Source organism: Sorex araneus, chromosome 4 (genome assembly GCF_027595985.1).
Source record: "Sorex araneus isolate mSorAra2 chromosome 4, mSorAra2.pri, whole genome shotgun sequence".
In the NCBI taxonomy this organism is placed as follows: Eukaryota; Metazoa; Chordata; class Mammalia; order Eulipotyphla; family Soricidae; genus Sorex; species Sorex araneus.
In genome coordinates this window covers 203,696,001-203,709,145 of record NC_073305.1, presented here as the reverse complement: position 1 = coordinate 203,709,145, position 13,145 = coordinate 203,696,001, and the positions used below count along the sequence as shown (strand labels likewise).

Sequence of the window (13,145 nt, the reverse complement as noted above, 5' to 3'; positions counted from 1 at the left end):
GAAAGAAATCCTGTATGAAACTCTACGTTTAATGCTCAACACGGCAGGAAATTATATCAGGTGTTTCTTCATGTATGAGGCTCGTCCAAACGTGTGGAGAGTGGCCTTGAGCATCTGACAGCCTAGTTCTCCCTCTTGGAGAACCTGGCAAGCTACCAAGAGTTTCCTGCCCGCACGGGGGAGAGCCTGGCAAACTCCCCATGATGTATTCATATGCCAAATACAGTAACAATGATGGGTCTCATTCCCCTGACCCTGAAGAGCCTCTAATGTGGCACCATTGGGAAGGATGAGTAAAGACAGGCTGCTAAAATTTCAGGGCTAAGATGAATGGAGATGTTACTGGGCCCTCTAGAGCAAATCGATGATCAACAGGATGACAGTGATACAGTGATGCAGTGCTTCATTAAAAAGGAGGGAAGACCGTGCCGGGAGGGGCAGAACATGAGCAGTGGTCAGGCGTGGCAGGGCCTGGTGTGGGTGGGGAATGACCCTCAGGGGGTCAGTCTGTAGGATTGCCCAGAGGGAGAGGTCGATGAACAGTGTGTGAGGGTGTCACAGGTGCTGTTCTTTAAAAGTAACATTATCTACCTTTTTTTGCATCAGGATTGTGAAAGGAAAAGACTATGTGGTGGTGCCTTCATCTCTCCATTTTTATTTTTGTTTTGTCTACTCTTAATTTCATGGAAAGAAGTATGTTATTAGCATTATCTCTATTTTGTGGATGTAAGAACTGGTGCTCAGTGATTTATCCAATTCCATATGGATAAACAGAAAAAATAAACTGATTTCAGATTAGATCCCAGTTCTGACTAACTGTACTTACTGTTCTGTTGTTGTTTTTGTTGTTGTTGTTTTCCCTAAAAAAAGACAATGCACAAACACTTATTCAATGCCATGCAGTGCCAGGGGCTGAGCGCCAGGCTTCAGTTTGCAAAGCATTGATTTGCTCTACCCCGTTGAGGTTTCTTTTATTGACAAAGTTGTCATTCACATGAATCTTTTCACTTTTCATTCACATGTCACTCACATTAAATATCAGTTATGAGTTGACAGGTTCAGGGAGACCCTCTAATGTTTCCTTGTGTAAGAAGCTAGGAGTGATGAGACAGCTGTGGACTAGATTTTAAACACCATACAAGGTGGCATTACTTATTATTTTTACCGAATTAGTTAGAATCATGGTCATCGGTAGCAAGGAGCTAATGGTTAACTAAGGGAAGAAAATTTTTAGGGAATTGCTACATTCCTATAATTTTATATTTTACTAGAACATTTCCTCAGTGTCTCTTTGGACCTCACACAGGGTCACTGTCCTTACTACAACGAATGTGCTCATGATTGCACGTGCCTGGCCCACGTGTTTGCACAAGGTCTTGGACATAGCCTTGCTGACCTCCATACCCCTGCTTCTGTTGACTGACTCTGGCTTTGAGTAAGCAATCTTCACAAATTTAGAGAGAACTCAGTATAAAGTTATAATCTCAGTATTCTCTTCACCAGAGCATTATTTCTGGCATATTTCATTTGGCATACTGGGAAACAGTAGCCTATTAATAGTCATTTCTCAGAGATATTTATTTCAGTGTTTCAATAGAAAGAAACGAAAGCATTTTCTTCCTTATGGGGGGGGTGAGAGAGATAGAAAGAGAGGGAGAGGGAGAGGGAGAGAGGGAGAGAGAGAGTTCAAACTGCAAAATGTCTCTTTTCTAAAGAATGTTTTTCCAAGTCTGATTAATGTATGGGTGATATTTTAAAATGCATTTATTATCTTTTTTAATTGAGTCATTTTGAGATAGACAAAGCTGTTCATGATTGGGTTTCAGTCGTAGAATGTTCCAACACCCATCCCTCCACCAGTATACATTTCAAACCACCAATGCACCAATGTCCTCAGTTTCTCTCCCAGCTCCCCTCCCCCTGCCTGCCTCAATGGCAGGCACCTTTCCTCTCTCTCTCTCTCTCTCTCTCTCTCTCTCTCTCTCTCTCTCTCTCTGCATTATGATTTGCAATATAGGTGCTAAGAGATCATTGTATTTTCAACACCCAAGAGGAGGTGGGGTGGGGGTGGCGGGAGGGATACTGGGAACATTGGTGGAGGAGAACGGGCACTGGTGGAGGGATGGGTAAACTATCACTGTATGACTGAAATGCAAACACTAAAGTTCGCAAGTTTGTAACTGTACCTCATGGTGATTCACTAATAAAAAAAATATATATATATATTAAAAAAGAAGTTATTGTGTTTTGTTCATGGCATTCAGTATTTTTTCAGGAAGGTACAGCTGGAGTAGCTTTTTTTTTAACTGGTTGGCAGCTTTGGGGGTGAACATGACTGCCGGGGCTTCCAGAAGTACTGGGAGGTGGTGGGAGGTAGCCCATCCAAACCCTGAGAAAACCTGGAGATTTCAGTCACAAAACCTGCATACCCGAATTCTTAGGAGATTAATATCTCAGTGATGGTCATCCCAAGACGGTGGGGTCTGGCCGGGGGCATGGCAGCAATTTTAGGTTGTGGGAGCAAGTGACTGCTGCGGGCTCTATTTGGGCGGGTGCCAGGCAAACCTGCACCCCTCCGACCTACCCCAGTCTGTTTAGCCGTGTGTGGGTCTGAGATTAACTGCAACTTTTGATCTCTTTTGAGATTTATTTATGGGTCTCTGAAGCAAGATGCATGTGTGAGTTTTAAAGACTCAGTGTATACTATAAGCTGTGTTTCTGGTAAGCGTGCTGTGGTGGGGAATGGATAAGACATCCGAATTCAGGATTTTTTTTTTTTTTTTTTTTGCTTTTTGGGTCACACCCAGCGATGCTCAGGGGTTACTCCTGGCTTTGCACTCAGGAATTACTCCTGGCGGTGCTTGGGGGACCATATGGGATGCCAGGGATCTAACCTGGGTTGGCTGCGTGCAAGGCAAACGCCCTACCCGCTGTGCTATCGCTCCGGCCCCCGAATTCAGGATCTTAAAGTGTGTTAAGACAGGAAGTATGACACATATCCAAAGGATTGGAGAGAGCACATCTCTCGCATGTTCAGGATATAAAGGAACAGTGGGGAATAATTAATGCCCAAGGCCACAGAAACTAAGAACTGCTCTTTCGTAGGAAGCTTACCGCAGGAGAGGGGGTTTGGAATGGACAGGAAGGAAGGTGAGCTGTTAATGCACAAAACCTTTCATTGACAGCTTTGTAAACTATGGCGTTTAAAGTAAAAGAAAAAACAGATTGGATTTGGAAACAGCTGGTGGGATGTGGTGATTAAAAAACAGAACAAAACACTTTACTATGCTATGGCCTTCCAGTCACTGCTCAGCTTGAGCCCCAAACCATCATACCCAGACTACCAGCCAAGCTTTTCCAGAAGTGTCCCTGCACCCCCAACTCTTGCCATGATTCTTATTAAAAATATAGTACAATGAAGGGCAGAGCCAAGATAGTGGTGATTCAATACAATATGGGGGTGGGGTGGGGAGAAATGAAGCCTTTATTAAAGACGGTTGTCTTTATTACTATGGCATCATATTAACTTGGGAATTTTGAGTTCTCTGTCTTGTTTTGTTTCCTTTTTTCTTTTGGATTTTAGGCCACATCCAACAGCGCCCAGGGCTAACTCCTGGTACTGAATTGAGGGATCACTCCTAGTGGCTCTTGGAGGACCATATAGGATGCTGGGATTGAACCTCAGACATCCTAGTGCAAGACAATCATCTTACCCCTGTGCTATCTCTCTGGCCCTGAGTTTTGTTGTTTTTCAAGACTGGGATTGCATAAACCCCAAGTGAATGAAATCATTGGAATTAAACATCTGATATTTGAAATTGCTAGAATGAGTCCTGGTTGCATTTATTGGCATTTATTTTGCTTAAAATATAGACCCTGGGCCAAGATAGCTCAAAATTCTCGAGCACATGCTTGGTATGCCTCAACCCAGATTCTGTCCCCAGCACCACACATTCCCCCAGGTACCACCACAAGTGACCCCCAGGCATCAAGTTCGGCATAGCCCAGACTCTGCCAGGTATAGCCATAAAACAAAACAAAGGGGCTGGAGTGATAGCACAGCAGGTAAGGCGTGTAAGGCGTTTGCCTTGCACACGGCCAACCCAGGTTCGATTCCCAGCATCCCATATGGTCCCCCAAGCACCACCAGGAGTAATTCCTGAGTGCATGAGCCAGGAGTGACCCCTGTGCATCACCGGGTAACCCAAAAAGAAAAAAAAAGTCCATCCTCATATGTAAGACTGATTTCCCACCCCCCCCCCCCAATTCAGGAATGCTTCCTTTTGTATTTGTATGTGTTTTTTTTTAACCAGATATTATTTTGGGATTGAATCTTAGTTTCTTGGTTTCTCTGTTATTTTTTCTCTCCATTGTTTTTCCCTCACCTAACCCACTTGTAACTTGAACTCGGCATAGCAAACTTAAGTGTGTCTTCCATACCATGGGTACAGCTTTTGCACAATGACTTTCATGCCATTTTCTGCCAACTATCTTTATACTTTTTCTTTGCATACTTTTCTTATTAAGCTGATATTTTCATCTCAAGCTGTTTTCACTTTATGGTTCTTTGTTGCTTGCAGCTTTGTAAATGAAGGCACAGTAAAATACGCTCAGCATGCAACTAGAGGAATGAATATTTGAGTAAACAAAAATGAATCCTAGTTTATTCTGCTTTATTCTGCTGAGAGTATCAAAATATTTTTCTAGGAGTATATGTATGTATATATACATGCATGTGTATGTATATATTTGGTTGTATATATTTGCATGGGTATATATTTGATTTGGGGGCCACACCTGGTGATGCTTAGGGCTTACTCCTGGCTCTTGCATTCAAGGATCACTCACAGCAGGCTCCAGAGACAGTATGGGGTGTCGAGAATTGAACCCAGGTCAGCTGCAAGCAGGGCAAGTACCTTAACTGCTGTACTGTTGCTCTCTCTGAACACACACACACACACACACACACAGCTGTGCTGACGTATATATGATCTGTACCAAAAAAAAAAAATCTTACCCATTATAAGTGTGTAATTCAGTGATTTATAGTCCACTCATGGAGTTCTGCAAACATCTTCCCAGTTCAGATTTGGAACATTTCCATCTTGTCCCCTCATGTCTGTTTGCTGTTAAATTCCCGCTGCTTTTCTGCTCCTTGCTTTCTGGTTCTGCAAATTTGATTTATGTGGACATTCCATGTAAATGTAAGCTGATGTAGCAGCTCACCCCCCCCCACACACACAAACACACACGAAAGGGTTTGTTTTATTTTCATGAAGCTACACCCTGAGGTGCCTGGAGGCTGCTCCTTGGCTCAGGGGACTCAGTGGTGCTTGGGGACTTGGTAGGTGCCAGGGTCAAACCCAGGCCTCCCAGAGGCAAAGCTTAGCTGTTGAGCTCTCTCTGGCCAGAGAGTTTTTAAGAAATCGATTGACGAGGTTGCGGGGCTCTCAATTCTCAGCTCCGTAGGATAGCCTGGAAGGTAACAGTTGAAATTCCTTGGAAACTCACACTGGGTCTCTGTGTTGCAGTCTTGAGAATTCCCTTTTGTTGAGGAAACTTATTTTTAGTCTGGAGGACTTGGTTAGGTGAGGCCAACCTATTTTGGGAGGACAATGGAGGATGGTCTGCTTTTTTTTTTTTTTGCTTTTTGGGTCACACCTGGCGATGCACAGGGGTTACTCCTGGCTCTGCACTCAGGAATCACCCCTGGCCGTGCTCAGGGGACCATATGGGATGCTGGGATTCGAACCCGGGTCGGCCACGTGCAAGGCAAACGCCCTACCCGCTGTGCTATCGCTCCAGCCCCGAGGATGGTCTGCTTTGCCTCGAGTCTGTTGACTTAAATATTAATCAGATCATGAAAATATCTTCAGATCTCCTCTGGTGATTGGCTCAAATACTGGACATCATATTGCCTAGCCAAAATGACACAAGGATTGATTATCCTATGTGGCCATCTGAGAATTTTCAGGGGAAAGTTTTTAGTCTAAATATAGTCTTCTTGCTATCTACATTAGCTAAACTAGCATTTCAAAAAGTTTTGCATACACACCCCACTTTTATACATCTACACATCTACATATTTGGTCATAATGTATCTTAGAACATTCTGTGTCTAAATCTTATCTGTTCCCTCCTCTCTGGCTGCCCTTCCTGGTCCCTTTCTCACTCTTCCTTTTCTCCCTTTCCCCCTCCATCACACACACACACACACACATACACACACGCACGCACATGCACACACGCACACACATACTTTGTTACTTTTTTTTTCTTTTTGGGTTACACCCGGCGATGCACAGGGGTTACTCCTGGATCTGCACTCCGGAATTACTCCTGGCAGTGCTCAGGGGTCCATATAGGATGCTGGGAATCAAATCTGGGTCAGCTACGTGCAAGGCAAACGCCCTACCTGCTGTGCTATTGCTCCAGGCCCTACTTTGTTACTTTTATGCCAACTCTCCTCAGTTATTTTCTATTATCCAATAGGAATCTGTGTTTTGTTAAGTGATTGTGCTTTTTCATATATGTCCTGCTTCTTAGAGTGGCTCTCCATCTTATTTTCACTCACATTTTTCCAGATTTTCCCGAACCCTTATGCCCTCCCATTGTCCCTTAGCTTGTTTCTACTAAAATGCTGAACCATTTCACTGTCATTCTTCGCATATCTGTCTGGCCATGGGATTGTTTTTTGAGGCAAGGGTCAGGACACGATTGTCCTTAGCAAAATTTATTCTTAGCCACACACAAGAATCTAGCCAAATAATTAATGTATGGGGTGTATAAACTGAACCTGTGTGAAAGATTGGGAAATTGTGTGTTTCTTCTGTAATTTCTCTTTATGGTAGTGTGTGGAAGTAATGTCTTAGAAATGAAGGATTTTTTTTTCATACCAGAGGCAAGCTATGGGTTGGGCTCGAAACATTCTTTAGTGTATTAAATATCTGCATACCTCACTAATAAGAATAGTTTTATTTTTCTACTCCACTTACAGAATTACATGGGGCCAGAGGGCTATAGATGAATAGTTAGAATGTGTGCTTCGGTTGAACCGTATTTTTGGTGCATGGCTCCACATGGTCTTCTGAGTACTACCGGATACAGCCTAAAAACAAGCAAAAAATGTCATACTAAGAAGAGCCATTTGTAGGGGCTGGAGAAATAGTGCAGTTGAGTACGGCATTTGTCTTGCACACAGCGACCTAGGTTCAATCTCTAGGACCCCCATTGTCACCCGAGTCACATCAGGGGGGATTCCATGAGCGTTGAGTCAGGAGAAAGCCCCGGTGTGGCCCAATTGCAAACAAATGAAAGAGCTATTTGTTTATAATGTTGATTTATTTGTGTTTGAATTTGTATATCTACTTGTGTTCTATGAATATTAGTGTATCTAAATATTGTGTTAGTGTCTTTCCCACTAGAATGATAACTGATGACTGATATGTAAACACTCTTGATGTAGTGGTAAAATAATGTTTTTTTAATTTTTCTTATTAGATGTTGATCATCTTTCTGAAGTAGACTCTCCATGGCCTGAATATTTTCTGAAAATCATTTGAGTGAAATCTCTTTTTAGTAACAAGGTCGCAACATCAAGATGGTTGGAAAACTGAAGCAGAACTTACTCTTGGCCTGTCTGGTGATTAGCTCAGTGACCGTGTTCTACTTGGGCCAACATGCCATGGAATGCCATCACCGAATAGAGGAACGGAGCCAGCCCCTCCGATTGGAGGGCACAAGGACAACGGCTCGAACCAGCCTGGACATCAAAGCCAACACAACGCTTGCCTATCACAAAGATATGCCTTTGATCTTTATTGGAGGGGTGCCTCGGAGTGGAACCACGCTCATGAGAGCCATGCTAGATGCACATCCCGACATTCGCTGTGGAGAGGAGACCAGGGTCATCCCCCGGATCCTGGCCCTGAAGCAAATGTGGTCACGGTCCAGCAAAGAGAAAATACGCTTGGATGAGGCTGGTGTCACCGATGACGTGCTGGATTCTGCCATGCAAGCCTTTTTACTAGAAATCATTGTTAAGCACGGGGAACCAGCCCCGTACTTATGTAACAAAGATCCCTTCGCCCTGAAATCCCTGACCTACCTTGCGAGGTTATTCCCCAATGCCAAGTTCCTCCTCATGGTCCGAGATGGCCGAGCGTCAGTACATTCAATGATTTCTCGAAAAGTTACGATAGCCGGGTTTGACCTAAACAGCTACAGGGACTGCTTGACCAAGTGGAATCGCGCCATAGAGACCATGTACAACCAGTGTATGGAGGTTGGTTATAAAAAATGCATGTTAGTGCACTACGAGCAGCTTGTCTTGCATCCTGAGCGGTGGATGAGAACACTCTTAAAGTTCCTCCATATTCCGTGGAACCACTCAGTATTACACCATGAAGAGATGATCGGGAAAGCTGGGGGAGTGTCCTTGTCAAAGTGAGTAGAAGTTACTTTCGTTGTTGTTGTTGTTATCTTGACCCTATATTAAGCTCTGTGTGTGTGTGTGTGTGTGTGTGTGTGTGTAAGCAACATTTATTGGAATAGATTTGTATTCATTGACTTAAAAGAAAAAAATGGATGCAGAGATTGTAAAGGAGGTAAGGCTGTGGTCTTGCGTGCATCCGAGCCTACTTCGGTCCCTGGCACTGAGATAAGGTCCCCCCCATGGAATACCAGGGTGAGCTGAGCACCACGGATGTGATCCCAGAACCCCTCCGTATATTTTAAATTCTCTTACCAGTATATTTGGGCTCTAAAAGTTCATCATTCAATTTCTGTGGCTTCTGACCTCCAAGTTCTACATGGCTTTATGTAGATGAAGTTCAATATTGGCAGATACATCTATCATGGGGTGTGCATGCAAAAAATTCCAAGCATTTAGGAATTTTTATTTATTATTTATTTTTATTTTATTTTTTAAGGAATTTTTAATGATAGAGAAAAATCAAAGATAAAATTATCCAACTTAATTCCTTCATGGTCAAAAAATACTGAAATAAATTTGCTTAAATTTAGATGCCATGGCCAGAATTAGAGTCCATGCTTTAGTCTCAATGGACTAGTGTTTTTTTATTTCACCGTTTTATTGCGTGTTGTTCTTTGTCGTCTTTGTCATAAGTGATTTTTATTCTTTTGTTTTTCACAAAAGGCTATAAAACCTCCCCAATTTGTAAGATTAATCTATAATCCTTATAAGAAGTTCCATAAATTCAAGTATTTCTTAAACCATTGCATTATGAAGAGATGACCAGAGTGATCTGATATTCTTACTTGAAGATTTTCATGCTGAGGATGAGAAGATAATCATAGAAAATACTGTGAGATTCAGAAAGCATCTTCTCAAGAAAACAAAATTGCCTCTAACTAAATTTTACTTATTTTCTGTTTATGAGAATAGCATTTATCCCTAAAGCCATTTATTCCCCTGTGAGTTTTACTTGCCACCAAGAAATATCTTCTTGATATTTTTTACTGTAAAGAGTTTATAAAGTATTGCTTACAAATTTAATTTAAAAGAAATATTTTTCTTTCTAAATTGAATTTCTTAACTTTAATTTAATAGAGATATCTGTTCCTAGCTTTTAGTTATTGATTACAAATTATTGTCACTACAGTTATTGTCACTCTAGTTTATTTTTTTTAATAATGTAGGAGCACTGCTATTTATTCAGCCATTGATTAAGCTGATTGAATTGGGCATGAACTCCACATTACTTCTTTTAAAAATTCTATTCTGAATGTTAACTTTATTTTATTATTTTATTATTGTTTTTCCCCCTATTTTTTGATTCACCATGAGATACAGCTACAAAGCTTTCATGTCTAGGTTATTTTTAATGCAAAGAGGATTACCACTCTACAGTTATCACAATCTATTATTATTTTCAGGTAGTAGACCATGACTAATTTCTAATCACGTAGGTATTTCATTTTATGTTGGTTTGTTGGCCCAAAGACTGTGAAACTCCTTGCTTATTAATACAAAATAAACATACTGTAATGTAAGTAGATTAAAAATATTTTTAAAAGGCTTGAAACAGACCCCTCAGCCTAATAGAGAATTAAAGAAATATTCTCAGATTAAATTGTGAAAGAAATCAGGAGATTGTTTTGTGTATCTACTAACCATGTTTAAAGCAATCAAAACTGGGACCACTGGTGATGGGAAAAGTACATTCATGAAGGGATGGGTGTTGGAACATTATATGATTGAAATCAAATCGTGAACAACTTTGTAATTGTTTATATCACTGTGATTCAATTTTAAAAAATAAATAGAAGAATAAAGCCATCAGAAAGACAGGAAATTTGTAGAAATTTTTTTTTTGCTTTTTTGCTCTTTTGGGTCATACCCGGCGATGCACAGGGGTTACTCCTGGTTCTGCACTCAGGAATGACTCCTGGCGGTGCTCAGGGGGACCATATGGGATGCTGGGAATTGAACCGGGGTCAACTGCGTGCAAGGCAAATGCCCTACCCGCTGTGCTATCGCTCCAGCCCCAAAATTTGTAGAAATTTTGATGTAGTTATTTGTAGAAACTTGGGTGTATTTATTTGTAGAAACTTGGATGTATTTTTTTTTTAATTTTATTAGTTCGCCATGTGGAAAGTTACAAAGCTTTCAGGTTTAAGTCTCAGTTATACAATGCTCAAACACCCGTCCCTTCACCAGTGCACATATTCCACCACCAAGAATCATAATATACCTCCCCCCTTCCCCCCACCTTCCCAGCCCCCCACCCCGCATGTGTAACTGGTAAATTTCACTTTACTTTCACTTTACTTTGATTACATTCAATATTTCAATAAAAAATTTCACTATTATTGATTTGGAGTTTCTCCCCCCTAAAGTCGATCTGCTGAAAAGAAAGCATTTGGTAATTTGTTTTCCATTGCTGAGAATGAAGAGATATGAGGTCCGGAGGCCGCACTAGCAGCAGCATAGTTTTGGATTTCTGTATTTTAGTAACTAAGTCTAGTGAAATGTCTGTCAGGAATCACAACATTGTAAGCTTGTACCTTTCAGCTACTTTATATTCCACATATGAGTGCGATCTTTCTATGTCTGTCTCTTTCTTTCTGACTCATTTCACTCAGCATGATACTTTCCATGTTGATCCACTTATATGCAAATTTCATGACTTCATGTTTTCTGACAGCTACATAGTATTCCATTGTGTAAATATACCAGAGTTTCTTTAGCCAATCATCTGTTTTCGGGCACTCTGGTTTTTTCCATATTGTGGCTATTGTGAACAGAGTGGCCGCTCTGTTCACAATAGCCACAACTTGGATGTATTTTAAAAGGAAACAAAATATTTTTTTACAGTGTAGTATGTGGAATGGATATCTAGTGAGGTTCTTGCATTCCATGGCTAGAACTTCTAGTGCTAATATCAAAACTCTTAAAATATTAATTTTTAATTATAGGGATGTAGGCTAGGGAGATGGCGCCAGGATTGGAGTGAATGCCTGGACAAAGTTTAATTACTGGAACAAAGGCCCCGAGTTTTATTCCCGGCGCTGCTTGACCTCTTTGCTACCACCAAGTATAACCACCAGGGGGAGCCCTCAGTACTGCTGGCCCCAAGCCTCATAGATGTTAGGTCCCCACTGCCTGAGCAAATATCCCAAGTATCACCCCCATCACTGCTAAATTGGCTTGTCCAAAATAAAACTAGAATAAACCATGGTGTAGACTGGGGAATGTAGCTCAGTGGTAGAACACACTCTTTGAACGAGGCCTGGATTTGACCTGCAAGAAAAATAAACAATAACAAAGGTATTAGATGCAGAGTAAATGTGAAAATACTCTTTGTACTATTTGATGCACATATACCTTTGTATGTATTCCCGCACGGCAGAGCATGGCAAGCTACCCGTGGCGTATTTGATATGCCAAATACAGTAACAATTATAGGTGTCATTCCCCTGACCCTGAAAGAGCCTTCAGTTATTGGGAAAGACGAGTAAGGAGAGGCTGCTAAAATCTCAGGGTTGGGAGGAATGGAGATGTTACTGGCGCCCACTTGAGCAAATCGATGAAGGACGGTGACAGTGATACAGCTGGAGTGAACTTTTCAACTTTGGAGTCCCGAGGCATCTCTGCAGCTTGTTGATCTTGTGGATCTCTTCCAAGATTTATTTGTGAGCCTTTGGATCATGGCTGTTAGTGAACCTATATGGTGCCAGAGGCAGTTCTGTGGGTGTGGGAACCACCAGGTTCCCAGAAGAACAAGGAGATGGGGGGAGGTTGCCCATCCCTGACTCCATGAGAGCCTGGAGAGTTTGGTCACAAAACCTGCATATATGGGAATTTTTCAGCAGGTTCAGTCATGAATGAAGCTCATCTGAGTCTGTGCAGATCGGGTGTGAGAATGGCGGTGATTGAGTTCTGGAGGCTTTTGGCTCCCAGGGCTCTGGGAATAGGTGAGTCCCATCACCTGACCCCCGCCAGGCTGCCCAGGTTATCACACACACACACGCACACACACACAGACACACACACATACACTCTTTTTTTTTCTTTTTGCTTTTTGGGTCACACCCGGCGATGCACAGGGGTCACTCCTGGCTCTGCACTCAGGAATTACTCCTGGCGGTACTCAGGTGACCATATGGGATGCTGGGATTCGAACCCGGGTTGGCCACGTGCAAGGCAAACACCCTACCCGCTGTGCTATCACTCCAGTCCTGACACACATACACTCTTTAAAATCCAGTCTCTAAGGGTCAGGGACATGGCTAAGTGATAAGGCCTTGCCTGTGTGCAGCCTGTGTTTGACCCTGGATAACATGCAAAATTTCCAAACAATGAAAAGTATTCTTACAGTTCTACTTGCCATAACTTGTTACCAGTGAAAGTCAAGCTTTTTTTTTTTTTTGCTTGCTTGCTTAGGTTATTTTCAGAGTGGCATCTTCTTTCCCTGTAATCAGATCTAGTTAAGGACTTATAGAAAACTAGGAGGACAAGGGTAATTATCGACTGGAATGCTATGAAAGAATTCGGAAGAAAGCATGCATTCAGTTGGGGTGATCAGAGACACATTGGAGACTGTATGTAAACTGAGATCAAATAGCATTGTTGAGGTATAATAGACATGCTGTGAAATGAATATATTCAAAGTGTATGGTTT

The 13,145-nt window shown here is 41.9% G+C and overlaps 1 protein-coding gene across 1 annotated transcript in view; it reads left to right on the top strand.

The window, feature by feature from the left end:
• Window positions 1-13,145, top strand: part of TPST1 (tyrosylprotein sulfotransferase 1) — a 78,085-nt gene that overhangs the window by 18,144 nt on the left and 46,796 nt on the right. Inside the window, exon 2 of the mRNA XM_004615917.2 lies at window positions 7,501-8,445. Coding sequence (XP_004615974.1) covers window positions 7,601-8,445 — 845 coding nt within the window. The 5' untranslated portion in view covers window positions 7,501-7,600. The remainder of the gene's footprint in view (window positions 1-7,500; window positions 8,446-13,145) is intronic.